Below are 19,734 nucleotides of genomic sequence, written 5' to 3'. Positions count from 1 at the left end.
TCTCGGTATTGCTTCATCCTAACTAAACTACTTAAACGCCGTTGTTTGGTCCAGGGAGCGAAACATCTCCCACAATGACAGAAAACAGACTGGCGCTACATAAAGGATGAACAAAGGACAGATCAGATTAAAAAAAAAAAATTAACAAAAAAGAAATATGTAACAAATACAGCAGGAATGCTCATCCACTGGTAGAAACACTGATCCACTTAAAAAGATGATCAAAGTTCAGATTTTGAGACCCGAGTCGTTCCGACCCTCGTTTCTGAGGACAAGATAAGTGCACTTCGTGGATGCGAGTCTCATCCAAAATGTTAAAATATGATGCGCGTTGTCACTTATACTCAGTGGTCACACTGTACTGAGGCATCATGGGTAATTTCTGTCTTACCTGACATGCTTACACCCCCCCCCCCCCCCCCCCCCCCCGATATCAAATATCAATACCACAGTGAATAGAGGTATTAGCTCTTCATTGTGACTAATGCCACCAATACTAACTACAGCATGTCTACATATTTAAAATGTAATTTGTCAGAGACTGACGTGTCTTTTATCTGTTGGGGAGCGTTATCAATAACTACAGCAGTCCGAGGTCTTGCTGCATGCGCTCGCCCGATACGCCAAGAAAGAAAAAAGAAAAAATATGTGAACATACAAATAAAACAATAGGAGACACGTGTGTGTCAGACTTCATTGTAGCTTCACTCTAGATTCTTAAAAAAACCTGTCATGTTGACATTTGTGTTCCACAGGTCAAATAAACTGATAATATGAACAGACATGCAGTGCAAGATGATCAGAAAAACTCGCAACGTCGCTGTCACATGCAGACGAATGACATCACGATACAGGGATACGTCTGCTCTCCTTCACTCACACACCCTTCGGGGATGACTCCTTCCTCTCAAATTGAGTGGCTCCATAAGCTGAGGTGACCTTTGACCCTTCCCTACAACAGTCTTAGGGCTCTTTCGCAAGGTCGTGCTAGAGTTATTTCAAAGCAGTCTCTAAATTTTGCAGAGTTGTGTTTTCTCAAGATGTACATGCAATGTCATGTTGCTACGGGGGGAAAACCCTTCATTAACCTGCATCTGGGTGTCTCTTTTAGCTTTCTCTCATTTCAGCCAGGGATGAGAGTATGAATGTGGTCCAGATGGTCACTGGTCATCAGTGTGTTTGAATCACAGGGGTCAGACTGCAGCCAGTAGTAGGGCAGGTGGAGTTTTTGTGAGGTGACATCTGCTTCCAGTGATGATCCAAAGCGCTACTTTGTGTGTTTGTGTGTGTACAGAGTGTGTAGAGACTTTGTTGTGAGGAGGAGACTCTTTCTTCAGAGAGAATCACCTTTCTCAGTCATTTCTCAGACTGTTTCCTTGATAACCAAAAGAAAGAAAAGGATTTCTTATACATAAAGTATAACATTATAGTGGTGCTAAAGCAGAAGATATGAAATACAGAGCTGTCCCTACCTGTCGGATGTGAGGGACCCCATTGACAGAGAGGCAATAGCGCTGACGGCCTCGCTGTCCGAGTCTCGTCTCAGTCTTCGTCTTTGTGCCTGCAAGTAGGACATATCCACTGTGGCGGCTGAATCCTTCAAACTCTGCCAGTACTCACCTGCAGGAAGCAAAGAATGAAAAAAAGATGGAGAGGAGGAAGGAAAACAGAAAAGAGAAAGATTAATGGTTGCAGTCGTTGGTATTTGAGAGCTGTTTTCATCCTGAATTGTTCCTTGAGGGGAGGCGTCTCCATTATTAAAGAGCACTGCATGGTGTTTGATCCACTGGTTGCAGCCGTTTGATCTGAATACAAGCAATGACTGTGACATAAACAGCCTGTGGTCTAAATATCCATGTTGATAATTTCACGAACGTAAACTCAAATTCAATCTGTTCTCTCCGGGCCTCAAGTCCTGTGTCACACAGTAAAAGAAAAAAAAAGAAAAATCAGAGTTTGCAAATGTGCTCATCTCTGAGCGTGTGTGTTCTGGCTGCGAATGCAACTCACATATATTTCACCCCGGGCCTAAATTATGGGCTTAACATTCTTGTGGCTATTCAAATATTTTTAATTAATCTAATTTGGTTGGGATAACATTTGTGTGCAATCAGAAGGGGATGTTGCGAAGGTCGTGTGCCAGAGAAGTGTTTGAAGATAATTGGAGCCAGGGCGGCCGTGTGTGAGTGTGTGTGTATGTGTGTCTGTCTGTCTGTCTGTGTGTGGGACGGCTGGAGGGAGAGATGGGGAGACAGGGATGTAAAGGAGGAGAGGTGGTCGGACAGCGGGGCCGATGAGAGAAGACGTGCTGAGCGGCTTGTGGAAATGGAAAGAAAAAAAAAATCTTTAATTTTAGTTTGAAGAATATGTTTTTAATCAAAAAAAGGGGGGGGGGGGGAATGAAACAATTTTCTTTCAAATAAAAGTGCAAAATCACTCTAAAGTGACTGTAATTAGTAATGGTGTCATTTTACTCTTCCTCCTCTGTTGCTCGTCTTGAGGTGTTTCTTTTTATTATGAATGGAAGATCCGCGGATAGAGGATGCTGTACGGATCATTCAGCAGCATGGTGTGATTTTTGGGCCTATATTAAAACAATCTGACTTGACCTGAAAATCCTTTCATGTATAAGGAGGGGAACATAGTGGTATAATTATTAATTTTGCAAGCGAGTTTCTCTTTGATCTCATTTTTGAATAAAAGCACATATTTTAGTCCAAGGTCCATTACTAACTTTCCCATTACAACAACTTTCCTGAGAAATAGTGCTGGAAGCAAATACATCCAGTGTGTGCTAGCCATTTTTCCACTTCAAACAAGATAATGATGGACATTTGTTTTTTATTTAGTATTTATTTTGACAGTTTAAAGGTGTTTATGACTTATACAGCTCATGGCCAACCTTAGAGAGTAAGATACTAAAGGCAACTGAGACAAATAATGGAGAATAAAGATAAAGAAAATGACAAAATCTTTCAAAGTGCTAGTAAAATAGAAGAGCTTTATGATGGTTGCTGGTTATTTAACTAGCTGTTCCAGTGTTTTTCTGTAAAAGTTTCTGCATGTATTTTCCAAAGTGCCACAAGACCTCTCAGTGTCATATTGCTGATGGTTCTTGATGTTACATGGCATGTCGTGTTCTCACCATGAATCTGGATGACTTTCTGCAGAGAAAGCACTGCATTTTCACAGGGCTTCTGGTCCAACACGGACTGGGAGAGAGGCTCCACCTGTGGTGCATGTGGTTAGTGGTTAGAGGATGAAATATGCTGCATGTATCTTTGAAAAGACATACATGTTCTGTATGCGCAAAAAAACATCCAACCTCCATGCCCAGCAAGGCGCTGACGCAGGCTTCGGAAGCATCGCAGATAGCTTTGAGATCATGCCCACCCTCCAGAGCCAGGACCACCTTTCCCCCTGCCAGTGACATCAGTTGACGGGTCAAGAAGCCAAAACCTAGTGGAGAACAAAACATGCACACGATAAAACACACAATGGTTTAAGCCAGAAAATGACCAGATGGGGATTATATCAGTGTTGTGAAAAGTTAGCCACACTTTACACACTGGCCTCTGACTAAAAAATGAGCATAACTTCACAACATCATGCTGACTGGTGACATAATTTACTATGAAGCAGCAACCTCTGGACCTGCAAAATGAAGCCTATGCTGAGGCACTAAAACCTGCAGTTCCACCGATGTCCACTTGTGGCTTGCTGCAAAAGTGAGTCAATCCCCATAGACTCTCATGTTAAAATGCCCAACTTTGCAGCAGAAATAAACATGTTTACAGCCTGCTACAAAAAACGGTGTTGGTCGGCACAGCTCATTTCCACCTCATGACAATTTTACAGAATTTTATATTTTTTTGTAGAACTAATTAAGCTAAATTTTTAAGGTGTAAAGTTAATATAATTGGAGATGTGGCAGGTGCACTGATGCAGGTGACAGTTGCCTGCTTCACTTCCATTGCACTGCACCTGTAGACTGTGCATATATCTAGGAGCCTTTTGGAAGATTTTTAATGCAATTATCAGACAAATAATACAGCTTGCTGTGTCAACATTTGCACTAACAATTGAAGAAGATCCCAAGAAGTCTATGCTCAAGTTTTAGTGAGTCAGTTTCTAGCATTTTATATGTATAATAGCACTGTGTCTGAGTGATGCGCCCATACAGTTTATGGGTTCAGCTTGCTAGCAGAGCTAAAAGGTACAAGCTGTAGTATTAAAATTTTCAAAATGGGTCTTCACAAACCAAAGGGTGGCATCATAGTACCTATGTCCATTTTTATATGTAGCCTATTATGATGCTAAGTTTTATTTAAACATAAAGACTACTTCATACTAAGAAATTCTTTCTCAAATATGCCTACAAACAAACTTTAATTTCTCTGCAAAGTTGAACTCAGAAAACTGCATTGCACAACAGTGTTAATATCTTACATTAACACTAAGTCTGCGCAGTGCAAAAGAGTGTTTATCTGTTTGACAGTAGTCTGTGAAGGATGGCCAACCTTTGTAATTATAATAATAAGAAATCTAACAAATGCAGGGCAAGCAAATATTTATTATAACTCATAGTAAAAGTGACTCATAAGAGCACGCAAACTTGAATGTGTGCTGAATGGGAGGCTGGGTGAACCTTACACTTGGCTGTAACCTTGTATCCTCCCAGTGATGATGAATGTCCTTCAACAGCATCAAAGCCAGCTGACACGAGGACGACATCAGGGGAAAACTCGTGAGCGATGGGCATCACCACAGCTCTGAGGACCACGAGAGGAAACACAATGGTGTAAAGCAAACACTGCATGTTATGTTCCATTCATCAATCCGTGTGGCCGGGCAGAAATTAGACAGCACATTTAGGAAGCCATTTTTTTTTTTCAACAGGTGTTCATGATTTGTGAGAAAATGAGAACTGAGGGGTGGGGTGAGTAGAATATAATGTGTGATCAAATTAACGAAACAGATTAATTATTGTAATGAAGAGACTTTGCCTGAAAAATTTTAAAAAATGAGTTGAAGTGACTGATTTTCACAAGGAGCATTCATATACTGCAGGACTTTTATCTGGATTGTTAACTGCAAACACTTACTTAATTGTAAGTGATTGCAAATAGCTCCCCTATTTGAAAATCATGAAAAGAGAAATTATCAAAGGCAGTGCTCCAAGCGCTTGATCTCTGTTCTTGATCCACTCCTGGTAAGCAGCCAATCCTGGAAGGTGGGGCACCTCCCAGGTGTGAATGTGTGCAACTGTTTAAATGTGAAGCTGTTAAAAAAGAAGCACGAGTGCTCTGCATACCTTTCTTGGATATATATTTAAAAAAAATGAAGGGAAAAAAAAAAAGCTCAGAGCAAAGAATTTATACAAGTGGGAAACAATTAAAAGTTTTTTTGTGTGTGTGTCATAAACAGATAAAACGAGACCCTTGGCATACACAGACTGAGATGTCCACAAACTGTAAATTCTGCTTATGGGAGCCCAGTTTCCTTGCTCCTTTGCTCTCCTTCTTCCTTCCTCTCGTCTCTCGCTGCCAGTTTTTTAGCAAGAGCACACGGCCCATGCCGCGTTTGATTCTTTCTCACTCTCCCCCTGCCCCCCCTCAGCGGCAGTTCAAAGACGTTTGTGTGTGTCTGGTTCCTATTAGGAGCTCGTCCCTCTTCTCACGTCACTGACAGCCAGCCATCTGGGATCCATTGGGCCTAATTACGCCGCCTTTGGATTCCCTAACAATGTACCCCCCACTTCTTCTCCTCTCTTCTGCTCTATTCTGCTCTCCTCCGTAGTTCATCATTGGTCAGTAGCCACTTGAAAATGCACAGGAAAAGTATATGCATTCACACATACACGCAATGCACGCGTTGCAATATCTGCATATGCACGCTCTTCCTTTGAAACTGGAAGTTTCACGCGTGCTGTGCTACCGGCAATTCGATTGACCTTAAATTCTGACCACCTTAGTAATCCTCCACACATAAACACGCTGCATCATGACGCTTAATCTCAATGCAGCTGAACTCTCTCTTGATTGTACTAGAGTCCCACCACCACTCCCGACCACAATATTCCTTCGATACACACCCAAAAACAGAGACACACATCATCAGCAACCGCACTCTGGCTAGTTTTCTGTTCCATCTCGAAGCGAAACACAGAGACTGGAACACCCTGTCATCTAAATCAAATTGAATTACAGAACTGGCACGAGGCTAGGTAGACTTAATTGCATAAACACAAATTCATGATGCATTAAATTTTGTCTGTAAAGCATGTTATGCATTTATTCGCACCGGTTAATTCACAGAATGGTGGCAAAGTTCAATGCACAATTATTCAAACATAATACATGTTGTTCTTTGTTTCTAACCCCAAACCCAACCAATTATAACTATCACTGAGGAATTTTGGTCCTTCCAGGATGACATATGATAAAAGTTGCCCCGGACACAACTACACAGTATGTGCCTCAAACCACCGGACCACCGCGACACTCCTACACTACAGAGCTATGATTTGATATTAGCTTTTAAGTGTAACACACAATACAGTACAGTACTATACTGCGGTTTACTGGGGAAGTTTTACACATGAAAACACTTGCCATTTCCCAAACTGGATAAAAAATACCAAAACCAGACGCCTGTTCAGGAAAGGACCAGTTGTTTCTTAATTAGTATCCAGGGCTCCAGTAAACACTGGACTTAGTGTTTCTGAGGATGCCTATTGGCTCTATGGATTTTACCAGAATGGGTTAGCTCATTAGCATCTTTCCGTTGACGAGGGGCCCACCCACTGTGTCTGGTGCATGCAGCACCATGTAGAGAGCTTAATCATCTGGTGGCGGGCCAGTGTTGCTGACAGAAACATTCTGAGTTCATTACGTGTGTTTGAAAGTGTAGTGCAAAATCAAACCATTTTCTTTCAGGAAAAAAAAAGCTTGAATGAAATGAAAAGTGTGCTAAGACCAAAGGTGTGTCTGGCTAACATGCTAACGTAGAGTTTTGGAATTAGCTCAAAGATGACACAGATAATGTGTAAAGATCTCATTTCAAAAAGCATAGTACCGTTTGGCTCTTCCCGTACAAACCGTACTGACTCTGGGTAACAACTAGTTCACAGTCAACATGTGTATCAGTGGGACTATGATTTGAACAGACTGTGCTTTACCTGGGAGTGATCAACTTGTGCATTAGAGATGTGTGCGGAGGATACTAAATGGCTAAAGTGCTGGCATACGCGCTGAGCTGCTCGCACAGCTGTGGAGGTTGATAGGAGCACTGACATGAAGAAGGAGGAGATAAGTGTATTTTGGATTTAAAGCTGAATATTCAGCAAGCAATTACGTGCTTGCTGAGCTTCAAGCCAGAACCAGAAAGCATCAAGCAAGAAACACTACAGGCAACACAATTTGTGACACTAACCATAACTGACAAATCAAACACAAATATAATGTTCAAAGGGGCGAACGCCTATCTCAAGTTTTCAGGTTCTTGCAAAATGGAAACCTATGTTATGTTCTAGGCAATGCTGGCAAGTATATCCACATGTTCAAGATAACTTGAACATGATAAAACACCAGTATACACTTTTCTATTTAATGTTTCAGTACTACAGTGTTTATATAAATTTGTAATGGCTAAGAACTTGAGTTCATTCTTTACCTGAATGCAGCCAGGTATTCTGCATCGCCCATTGGGGGGTTCAGTCCACCCATCCATCCTACATTCACATTAAAGCCCTCACCTGGACTTGCACCCACCTGGATAAAGGCAAACACAGAGGAGAGAGAGAGAGACAGAGAGAGAGAGAGAGAGAGCGTGTCAGAGAGAAAGAGTCTCCGTGACTGTCAAGAAAGTTAATGAGTCCCAGTGAAAGTTGAGAAACTGTATGACGCTGACAGATTTGTGTCAAATGTTCACAAAATCAGCACCGCTGTTGCAAAACTTTTGCATTGCAGCAACCAAGGCAAAGTGGCTGCATCTCTTTAGGGCAGCACCAGGGAGTGATTATGATTCCTAAATGAAAGACGGATGGCTGTTAATTCAACACCCCTGTCCCTCCATTTTGATTTTGATACAATTTGTCAAATGGCCTTATAAATCACTTGGAGCCACAACAGAGTTACACCCGTTTATGGTTCCCAAGATTTAGGCTTACAGCTATACTGGGAAGTATTTTTCATCTGGCAACTTATACATGTTTTAAATATATATATATATATATATATATATATATATATATATATAAACAATGAATAAGAATCACCATATGTTGTATAGTGGTTTATGTACTGAAAGGATATGTAATTAAAATGGCTATATAATATGCATTTTTTATATGGTAGTTTAGAGGGTTTGATATGCATGACATGTCAAATGAAAAAGACATGGCATACTGCTCTATACTACTCATTTAACATGTTGTAAATATTTTAGTGATATTTTAGCTGTATTGAGCTTGGCATGTACTCAAAATTGCTAAGCAGAGTAAGCAAAGTCGATGAAGTTCTTCTCAGGTTGACCTCACATATTTTTGGGCAAAGAGTGAACTGAGTCCCAGGTCTTGGAAAGAAAGTTTAAGGATTCCTGCCTCTCTCTTTGTAGTCCTCCTAGCAGCCATTTAGCTGTTCTCTAGGCCTTTCACCATCAGTCAATGTGTCAGTTTGAGGAGAGATTGAGGCGGTTGATTGACATGCTCTTGGCAATGACATGTAGTAATTTTCTTTGTGTGTGTGTACGTGTGTGTGTGTGTGTGTGTGTGTGTGCATGGGTGTGAGAGGATGCTTGAAAGAGAAAAGAATGCTGATGAGCATCGCAGAGCGTCTGTCTCCATTCTTCTCTCAGTGGACGGGATGTTCACAGGGCAAACGAAAAACACATGAGGCCTCCTGTCCTCTGCCAACTGGTAATGTACCCGCATGCACACGCATGTGCACATGGACAGACAGACACACGCACACACACACACACACACACACACACACACACACACACACACACACACACAAAACTCTTTCTATAGCTCCAAGTTTCTTGCACTCCCCTCTGTCTTCTTTCTCTCTTTCATGTTTCAAGAATCGCTGGACTGGATTAGGCCTGTACTGGTTTCTGTGATGTACTCGGCACTCTCTGCTATGCCTATGACATCACACCGCTACCCCATGGTGCGTTATATACCTACACGGGGGACAACGAGACTCCAGAGGTTTACCGCACTGTTCAACAGAGGTTGAGAGGCCACTTAAGGCAAAGCCACATCCAAGCCAACAAAGCGTTTTATGCAGCGTCCCCTCCTCGTGGGATTTTATGCGAAAACACTGACTATTTTATCCTCGTTACTGTGGGGGAAGATGGGAGAATATATCAGGGAATGTGAGCGACTGAACGGGCAGTGAATGCCAGCGTGGGTTAGGGTCAGTTCATCTGCCTGAGGGCTGTCATCACACTTGGTTTCTGGTAAGACCACAGGCAGAATTCAGAGGCATCTCAATTTCCTGTACGCAACATAGGCATGCAATGCAACTGTACTCATCCTGCTGGGAATTTTTGACATCCAAAGACCTGAAGTTACTCAAATAAACTAGAAGTATGGAAATAACCCTCTCACAACTACAATGAGAAATACATTCAAGGCATTTGAAATTTTTCATGAATAACAGGTTGACATGCTTACAAAGACGGTGCAGGACTGACAAAAGGTGAACTGTAAACTTCTTTCCACAGATTATAACCAGCTCAGATTATAGTGTTGTGAATCCAGTTGTAATAGTACAATGTTTGATGTAATTGTGTCAGATATTTGAGACTTAAACCCTTACGCTGCTAGCTAACAGATCTATAGTGCAGACCACAATCATGAAAAGTCAGTCACCACCAAATTGATGTTGCACTTGGGAGTTTATATTATGTACTGTAGATAATGCCTTGATTTAATGGTCAATAATGCTTCCTGTTTTAACAAGTAAATGTTAAATGTAAGCATTTGAGATCCCTAATATCCCACTGGAATCACAAAATTACCAAACATTTTTCTGCCATCTTCATGATGACTTTGATTATATAGTTATAAACTATGTTAGACAGTCAAGTTAGTGATGAGAAAATAGCAGCATCAAATTATCTACACAAATTATCTGCTCTACAAAAAGAACCTGTGATCTTGTTAGGCTAATGTGTTCACAGGAATCAAGCAGAAAGCTGAAACCATGATAATCAGCAACAGCAGAAAAGCACAGCATGGCTGTGGAGGAGTGTTTTGCACATACCTCGCTGGGGTGTCCACTACCGGGAAAAAAGTTGCCATTGTCATAGCGATGTAGAGAGATGTACAGCACACTCGGGTCGCTATAGAAGACTTCCTGGGTGCCGTTGCCATGGTGCACATCCTGGACAGTGAGTAGATGACTAGTTAGGAAGCTGCCAAGGACTCATGGTGTTATTGCATATAAAATTTTAACCCTGGCAGATTCAAAGCTATCTAAATCTTTGTAAGTTTCATATTGTGCAGCGTAATTATTATTATTACTATTATTACTTTAAAGCACATGTTAAACAAACTGTATGACCTATAACACAGCAAGAAAGATCTGTAAAATATTCATGGTTTCCCCTGTCAATGGAAATGCATTTTAATCCTATTTAATAAAACAGTTACATGTGTATCAGAAACAGTTAGTGTGGTTAGCGCTGATGCTGTAATATGCCAGAAGGCATGCAGTATGTGCAGGCTCATATACACACATGCTGAACAGAGACGACCACCTGGCTGTGGATCAATATCTGCACATGTATGTGTGAGTTTGTGTTGGGAGTCACAAAAATGATTCAATTATTGTACAATGAGTAGATTAAAAAAAACCCACACACAATCATCAGATGTTGCTTTTTATGTGTTTTGTGGGAAGATAGGAGAAAAAAAACCTTGCAGAGCAGTCTACAACTTGGAGAGATGGACACATGAAGATAAAGTGCAAATATCAGGTTTTAGATCCTCCTTATTTTATCTCTTATTAGCAAAGAGATGTGTGCTGATATGTGGACATACAATGAAAATGTAGAGATATATTGGCAAATAACTCGCAGTAACCTGACAGTATTTTAGTGGGGATGTTGTGGAGTAATGCAAAAATTGCAACATATTATTTTCTACAAGGAGTAAATGAGTAAAGTAATGCATTACTGAAGTCTGTAAGACAGAGTCTAATGTTGTACTTTTTTCAGTAATGACCCTAACCCTGGCGTGGGAGAGTGTCAGTTCAGCTCACACATGGTTACCAGAGATAACGGTGTCTAATTGAATTAAATGCAGTGCTACTGCATCTGGGACCTTGTTTGTACCTACAACACATTTGTGTGCCTTTGCATCTGTGTTTTTGTGTGTTTATTCCTGTCCATGTGGGGACCAGTGATACTGGTCATGCGGTGGGTCCTCACCCAGTCCACAATGAGGATCTTGCTGACGCTGAGTTTCTGCTGGAGCTGCTTGGCAGCAATGGCCACAGAGTTGAAGAAACAGAAGCCCCTGCGGACAAACAGACAGGAAGAGTGGCAGCCACATGTCTTTATGACGACATCTTCACTAAATTAATATCACAGAACCACCACAGGGACCTTAGGAACCTCTAAGGAAAGTCTCCAGTTATCATATGGTGGCTATTTAGTCCAGGCTGTGACAGTCACATCACTGACTCCATCACGAAAGTCACAGAGGGATAATCTTGCCACATTAATGTTTACAGCAAATATTTGAGAAATGAGGATGTTTCATTTTAAGTTGTTTGCTATTTCATGTTTCTCTGCTGACAAACAAAAATGTTAAAAATGCTGAGTATAAAATCTCACACTCTTGAGAAATGCAGAACCCACAAATTCTGTGACAAGCAGACAACCAAGTTTATCAAAAATAATGAAAAAAACAAACAAACAAAATAAAACGCTCCACATTCCAAATGATAGTGCAGTAAGAGCGGCTGGCAGGATGTGTGAGATCATTTTAGAGAAATGAACTCACAACTTGGAGCAGCCATTCCCTAAACACTCACTATTCACTATAAAGGTATGCAAAAAAAGTGTTGATGTAGGAAAAACAATGGAGGAATGTTGGAAGTGGCAGTGTCAGCATGGGTCGTAAAGTGTGACTGTCTAAGTGAACGGTATATATTATAGGCTGTCTAAACTTTGCTCATCAAGAAAAGTCATTATCATCCCATAAATAACCAGTGACAAGCACTGCTGAGCACACACACAGATACAGACACACACACAGATACAGACACACACACACACAGTCCCAGCTGAATGTGGTTACTTGGCTAATGCCGCTAATCAAAGACTGACACAAATGCATGCACGCAAATATGCAAGTCCACACATATACACACCTACTGTGCACACACATGCACTCAACTCCTCTGAGGTGCTTTGCTTTGTGTCGTGAAAGCTTAAAAGAAACAGAGCGGAGGAGGAAGTTTGCCGCAGGCGTCGGGCAGGTAACACACAACACAGACTCAGACACAAATACTACATTAAGGTAGAGAGAGCTGGGCACTCTCTCGCTCTCTTACTTGCTCAGAAGTATGGCTGGTTTGCAATAAATCCTTTGAAACACTTTGCAGGCCTCCTGGCTCCTGGTATGTGTGTGTGTGTGTGTGTGTGTGTGTGTGTGTGTGTGTGTGTGTGTGTGTGTGTATACTGCTGTACTTACAGGGGGGAGGAATGGGTTGCATGGTGTCCAGGGGGCCTCACAACTGCAAAGCCATTCTGTAAAACGGCAAAAAAAAAAACCTTCAACACTGCTGCTTTTATATCAACCTATTGCCATAGATGAAAAAAGGTTCATGTCTTTATGCTGTTATGACCAGTAATGGGTGATTTGCCAAAGTATGCAGTGAATTCTGGTGAGTATTCCACAACCTGTTAGACTGCAGCTTTGCAATTCTTGACAAAACCCATGACACTGAGATATCTGTTTATAAAGACATACCTTCAGCTCTCTTTGTGCCACCTTTAGTGCCAGGTCTGTGACACATCCTGCAGCAATGCGGGAAGCTGCTGATGTGTGATGTTCATTCCAGACTGTATCAATATCGACCTGTCAGTAAAACAAAGGGAGATATTTACCGTCATTTTAAAAGTCAGCCACAAATATTTCAAATGACTTCCTTTTTAATGTTTAGAAAGTTCCTGCATGTAATTTAAACACTTTTTTAAAATTTTTTATTTTTTTTTAAATTATAATAAATTTCAGACACTGAAATTGTGTCCAACCAGTTTTCAGTTTTCTCTGCCAACCTAAACGGAGAGCATCAGTTGGTCATTTAAATAAGTTTGATTTAGCCGAGCTGCTAGCCAGAGGGGACGATAATAACATCCATTGTTTAGAGACTTTTATTTTTACACTTTTCTTTGTTGATTATATTCTCAGTAATGTTCTTGTTTGTCAGAAGTCATCTCTGAGGCTGTGCTGCTATACTGCTGGGGAACAATGAAATCAGAGGAATTTCTTTTATCACAGACTTTGCCATCTTGTTCCAATCACCCCCTCTTCACCAGAGCAGCCAAGGGCCGGAAATCCAGGCAGATCAGTTCTCTTATCAACTGACACCCAGCCCCCTTCAACCCCCTTTTCCTCCTCTCCTCTCCTCTCCTCTCCTCTCCTCTCCTCTCCTCTCCTCTCCTCTCCTCTCCTCTCCTCTCCTCTCCTCTCCTCAGTTCTTATGGCCATTATAATCTATATTTTCTTTCCCCTTTTTATTCTCTGCATTGTTCCTTTTCACATGGTGCATTGTTACATTTAATCTATTCTGGTTTCCTGCCATTGTGTTTCATCTAAATTTTATTTTTCTCTGTCCTCATCCTCCGTTTCTCCCTCATCCAATCCCTCTAAAATCTTTTTTGTACTGCTGCTTACTTTATGCTACCTTTCCGTCTTTCTTTCTATCTTATGTTCACTTTCTCTGACATCTCATCTGTAGAATGCTGCATATGCTATGAGCATAATTAGGTATGCAACAATCTACAGTCTTATAATTTAGGTTTTAAAGTAGCCAAAAACAACAGCATTTGCAATTTGTAGTCTTCTTAGCTTAACTGTGTAATGAGACATAATAACCCATGTAATGTTTGTTGTTCAGCAATGCAATTAGATAAGAGAAGACTCCAAAATGACTTGTGTTTTTAAAAGGGCCTGTAATTTGTGTGCTTAGGTGTGTGCGTGTAACACTTACCCCAACCCCTCCACATGGTAACATCAAAAAAACATGTTGAGACAGGATTCCTGCAGGGGGATAATGTATAACAGTCATTAAAATATTATAATTATTATTATTAAAACTGCATTATAGTCATCATGTTCTTCACTATTGTTACTGAACTTACCAGCGAGTTTGCGGCTGTCCAGCTTGAGGCGGCTGAGTGGGTTGGTGCCGAATAAAAGCACGTGTTTTTCTGAATGGACTGACTGCAGCTCTTCTAAGGTTGCCTTTCTACTGCGGATGCGCTAGAAATAAACGTATACGTATATAAATATTATATAAAATTATACACTGCATGCTATGCTCATTGGGTATGCATCTGCCAGTATAGGATGAAGTGCATGCACCATACCTCACACTGACTCCTTAGGCCCCTTTCGTGGAGTCTAGACCAGATGCTCTGGATCCTCCCTGCATGCTCAGCGTGGCGGCTGTTGTCCCCACAGATACACTGGTGCTTCTGCATCTGACCATCATACGCCAAACCTAGATACACACATACATGCAAGCATGTAATTTGACCATATCTTCCCTCTTTAGTAATGTTGTAATAACATCATAATATATTTGAATTAAATTATATCCTCAGGTAGTTAGATGGCTTCTTTTAATGTTCCTGATTAACTGTCACTCACCTGTGGTGAAGCGTAGCTGGATGTCTGTAGCAGGGTTGGACAATGACATGGAAGGTATGGTGGTGGCTTGATGTGAAGCAGGAGGCAGGGAAGTGGACGCTGGGGAGGACCGGGACCGACTGACAGGCTGGTGAGGCCAAATTAAGGATGGCACACTCATTGGATCTATCTGCAGACTTGATCTAAGGATCACCTGCCTCTGCCAGAACAGTTGGTGAAGAGAAGAACAGACAATAAACAAGAGCATGTAAGCATTAAACAGCAGCAGGATACCTGCAGGAAACCTTTCACATACCCAATTAAACTCCATTAAAATACCTTTTATTTGGGCTGCGTAATTCTGCTTGTCTAGAACAGGCAGCTGATAAAGAAAAGCAAGCTCTGCAAACCATACTTAAGTGATACTGTAAATCAATCATCATAAGTCTTCTGCTTGTATTAATAAAGCAACAGTGCCTCCTGATGGCAAAAACGTGTTCAATTCGAAAGAATTCATTTACATTACAGATGCAAAACACTACCAATCATAACACCATCTGCTGATCTGTTAACGATACACAGTCATTAGTGCACCATAAAAACACACTAATGATAAGTTATGTTACTGAATTGAGGTCAGCAATTAAACTCATTAGCAGAGATTCAGTGTCAGCATACTTTTTCTCACTGTCAGTAGGCAATAAAAAATAAGGCATCACTTCTTTGTGTGCACGTCTAACAGTGACTTTTTAAAAAAATATTACCTGATTGAAAGAAGGCTCAATCAAGCTCTCCCGGGAGGAGGTAGTGGACTCTGTGTCATAAACTGAGTCTGTGCTGGCATTGCTCTGTCTCCGGCGGTAGTCATCCTCACACACTGAGCCGGGCTCTGAGCCACACACAGAACCTGTCCCCGAACCCGATCCCGATCCAGTCTCCTCGAAGTCCATGTCCTCTGATGGGATCTGTGCCACAGGAAGCCCATTAAGTTTCTTGTTTCCTAGCTCATTTAAGGCAGCATTTTCACTGTTTTCAAGTCTTAAAGTAAGACATACTTGAGTAAAAATAAAATATTAAAAAAATTGTGTTTAGTGAAATATTTTATATTTTTAAAAAGAAATCCGAGGAGTTTTAAACAATGATAATTAGTGAGTCAGTCAGTACTGGAATATACTCGTTAACAAATGTGCCTCCTTTCACCTTGCTCAGGTGTGGATTCTGCTTGAACCTGTCCACCCCACTCTTGTGGTACTGCTGCTGGTGCAGCAGGTGCTGGATATGTGGATGATGGCTGGTTTGCAGAGGTAGCTGTGAGTGGCTGTAGGGTGGCGGTTCTGAACGTGTTCGCTCCAAAGGTTTGTGGCCTTGTCTTCTGGATGGAGAAGACAGGTGAGGGTGCTGCTGCAGAGGGATGGAGCTCAAACCAGGAACTGTGGAGAAGAGAGGAAAATGAAGAAGTTAGAAAAGGGATGGCAGACAAACTAAGAAGAGTCAGAGGTGGACATTAGAAGGCTAAGATAAAATAGTTAGAATATAATGTGAGAAATAAAAGAGATAAAAAGAAGAAAACAGGGGAAAAGGGACACCTGATGCATTTGTAATAACCTAATAATAATATAAATCAATCAACGTTTCCGGTAAAAGGGTGGAATAAACCACAGCTGTGTTTCATATTAAAAAAAGAGTTAAAAAGAAAAAAAATATTTTGGGAAAATATTGTTTCCCTTAACTGAGTGCCATATGTGGACTGCATGTACAGCACCATTTACAGTAGAGAGCGCCCTTGAGCCATTTTGAAAAATCATGCAAAAGAAATGCAGCACAAGACAGTGCAGACCGCTTTAACTGCCTCTTTAAAATTTTAACTTGTTTTAGCAGCTGTAGAACAGGTATCACTAATGACATTAACAATGGCTTTGTCCAATTTGGATATCTCAAAAAGCCTTGCCATCGAACCAGGATGGACAGCACCAGGTGCCTGGTGCAAGTCGGTCTCAATTCATAATTAAACTGTGTGCGCACACTGGCAGAAATATATATATATATATATACTCTTTTAATCAGATTTACAGAGCTGTACGTATACACTACCCTCTTTTATATATCTGAGTCTTTGTGAACTTGAAGCCTGATTTCCTCTCCCATGTTCAGTCATGAATGAATTCGGCTGGCGCCTTATTCCAACATTAGCTTATGAAATTGCTGTTTTCAAAAACAGATTAAGACAACAGCAAAGAAGAAACACAATTTCACAGAAGGTGAAACTGAGACACTCACAAGGGGAATGGAGAAAAAGGAAATGGGTATTTAGTGGGCTCAGATTGGAAATCATGGATAGAAGAAAAACTTTGGAATGAGGTAACGGACGCTTTCAACTCTGTGCTTAGAGCAAATAAAACCAATATAAAGTCTGTGATCAACTAAGCCATTTACCTGCCACTGAATAAGGAATGCAAAGGAAGTGTTTTCTGTATATGTGCACATTGAGGTATTACATGAATATAACTCACGAGAGACAAGCTGGGGGCGCAGAAGCCCAGTATGTGGTTCCAGTATAAGCACGGGCTGCAGTCGCTGAGGAAGAGTTGGACCACTTCCTTCTAGAGGCAGGTAGACCTGATGGAGACCTGATACTGCCAATGGCCTTGCTTCTCGCAAGTCAGCCTGGGAAAATAAGAAAGTAGAGGAGATGACAGGATATTAATCATTAGAAATTTGAGAGTCCCTCTTTATAGAAGCATGAAAATGAGAAAAAAATGGAGAGTTAATAGATAGTTTAAGGGCTTGACAGCCTGTGACAGTGCAGTGCGTTATCATAGTCATCAAGTGGGTAAATTACCAAGAGAAACTCACAAAATATAAAAACCTCACAGAGATGAAGAAGGAAGTGAAACCACAAGTTTCTATAAGTGTTCATGTGTGTCGGCACTATTTCAGACACTATATCGCACTTAGATACAAATAGTCACAGAATGAAAGCGTATCTGTGACAACTGTATCCTTTAAAGTTACACATGTTTCAGGAACAGAGCTGTAGTTTTTATATTGATTTGAAGTACAACCTCAACATTTCATTATATTGATTCCAGTACAAAGTAAGCAGGAAATTTCCATGGATGAATAAAATAGAATAAAACATATACATAAAAAACAAGGAATAAAATAAATATGATGGGATAAAACAAAAAAAAAACTAACACACTAAAACAAGAGACACCACAACATAAAACCTGATGGGACTCAAACTGAACTCGAATTAAAAGCCAAGGTAAAAAGGTGAGTTTTTAGAGAGGATTTAAAACACTGTATGGACTCTGCAGTACGAATATAAAGTGGAAAATTATTCCACAGTCTAGGGGCTGTGACTGCAAAAGCCCGATCCCCTCTATGTTTAAAATGAGACCTCGGTTGCACTAAGAGCATCTGGCTAGATGATCTCAGTGCTCTCTTGGGGTTATAAAGTTTGAGCAACTTAGCCAAATAGCTGGGTGCCGTTCCATTTAAGACTTTAAAAGTAAGTAAAAGAATCTTAAAATCAATACGAGACTGGACAGGGAGCCAGTATAAATCTGCTAAAACTGGAGTGATGTGTTCATGCTTTCTAGTATCTATCTATCTATCTATCTATCTATCTATCTATCTATCTATCTATCTATCTATCTATCTATCTATCTATCTATCTATCTATCTATCTATCTATCTATCTATCTATCTATCTATCTATCTATCTATCTATCTATCTATCTATCATGAAAACTCGCAGTCTCTCCATTTACTGAACTATGATGTTGCATTAAGGCCGTGAAGGTGATTTTAATAAAAGTGTTACATGTATTTCAGAAAACTGTTTAAATTGATTAGGCCACTCAACTGTTGATGGTGGACCTTAAAGATCAAAGGTAAAATCCACAGAATAAACCTTGCAGTATTTCAGTAGTATTTTTTTTTACAGCTTAAAACCAAAACCAAAAGTTTTTTTTTGATCTACTGTTTAAATGTTTTGATAATGAAAAGTTGAAAAAATCCTTACAGTTAAGCAGTTCACTGAACTATAGCTCGCACCTTCATTATATGCCGATAAGAAACTCTCCTAATATTAGTATATATTTGTATAAAAAGCTTTACCTCATGGGACAGTGGCAGGGAGCCATTATCTGAATGGAGGCTGTCGTTTGGAGAGCTGCACCCTGATGCTGGATTGCTGCTGCTGCTCGGTGAGGAGTCTGCATGCCAGAATGGAAAGACACTTATGAAGCCCACCACTATCAGTTGCTTACGACATACTAGAAAATTTATCAAGCTGTGTAGAAAATTGATGATGTGCGCTAAAATGTTGGAAAGGTGACATCAAAGACACTTTAACTTGCAACAGCTAACAAAACACAAAAATAAAGCTGTCAGAGCGATCCAGCTGAATGTAAATATTGTACCCAGAGTTTCAGTCCTGTGCTTGACGGCAGGAGGGGCACTGATCTTACGCTGCAACGGGTTTGGTCTTGTGGTGATGAGTTTCTTTAACTTCCACTTCAGCGTGGGTTCAGAGACTGCACACACACAAACACATGTGAAGAAGCAGACACATGCGCACACAAATACACACACGGAGACAAAAAATCGTCCTAAGCTCTCATAAAAAGTAAAGAAAGGTATTTGTAGTTCTCACACTCACATAACTAGATGATTGTTTTATGCAATGGCAAAATCAGCAAGAAAGCAGCTACTCAGCAGAGCACATACTATAATGATGTGCTCACTTTCTGTAATATAACTCAATAAAACAAATACCTCAACCGTGGACAAAAGAATCAAAACATTCATTGTACTGTATACACTGGTCAGTCTCCAATAAACCTGAA

The 19,734-nt window shown here is 40.6% G+C and overlaps 1 protein-coding gene across 2 annotated transcripts in view; it reads right to left on the bottom strand.

Moving 5' to 3' along the window:
- Positions 1 to 449: 449 nt before the first annotated feature.
- LOC115780252 (histone deacetylase 7-like) overlaps positions 450 to 19,734 on the bottom strand; it is a 39,432-nt gene continuing 20,147 nt past the window's right edge. For both annotated transcript variants that reach the window (XM_030729344.1, XM_030729345.1), the window contains exons 6-24: positions 19,309 to 19,422; positions 19,004 to 19,101; positions 17,389 to 17,542; positions 16,079 to 16,308; positions 15,643 to 15,843; positions 14,900 to 15,098; positions 14,617 to 14,750; positions 14,389 to 14,509; positions 14,238 to 14,287; positions 12,995 to 13,102; positions 12,716 to 12,771; positions 11,446 to 11,533; positions 10,278 to 10,397; positions 7,675 to 7,772; positions 4,654 to 4,772; positions 3,326 to 3,459; positions 3,146 to 3,230; positions 1,473 to 1,620; positions 450 to 1,375 (exon numbers count right to left, since the gene is read on the bottom strand). In XM_030729344.1, the coding sequence (XP_030585204.1) occupies positions 1,357 to 1,375; positions 1,473 to 1,620; positions 3,146 to 3,230; positions 3,326 to 3,459; positions 4,654 to 4,772; positions 7,675 to 7,772; positions 10,278 to 10,397; positions 11,446 to 11,533; positions 12,716 to 12,771; positions 12,995 to 13,102; positions 14,238 to 14,287; positions 14,389 to 14,509; positions 14,617 to 14,750; positions 14,900 to 15,098; positions 15,643 to 15,843; positions 16,079 to 16,308; positions 17,389 to 17,542; positions 19,004 to 19,101; positions 19,309 to 19,422 (2,276 nt within the window). In that variant the 3' untranslated portion in view covers positions 450 to 1,356. The remainder of the gene's footprint in view (positions 1,376 to 1,472; positions 1,621 to 3,145; positions 3,231 to 3,325; positions 3,460 to 4,653; positions 4,773 to 7,674; positions 7,773 to 10,277; positions 10,398 to 11,445; positions 11,534 to 12,715; positions 12,772 to 12,994; positions 13,103 to 14,237; positions 14,288 to 14,388; positions 14,510 to 14,616; positions 14,751 to 14,899; positions 15,099 to 15,642; positions 15,844 to 16,078; positions 16,309 to 17,388; positions 17,543 to 19,003; positions 19,102 to 19,308; positions 19,423 to 19,734) is intronic.

Source organism: Archocentrus centrarchus, chromosome 5 (genome assembly GCF_007364275.1).
Source record: "Archocentrus centrarchus isolate MPI-CPG fArcCen1 chromosome 5, fArcCen1, whole genome shotgun sequence".
NCBI lineage: Eukaryota > Metazoa > Chordata > Actinopteri > Cichliformes > Cichlidae > Archocentrus > Archocentrus centrarchus.
Note: the sequence above shows the minus strand (reverse complement) of the source record. Positions and strands in the feature narration are given on the sequence as shown.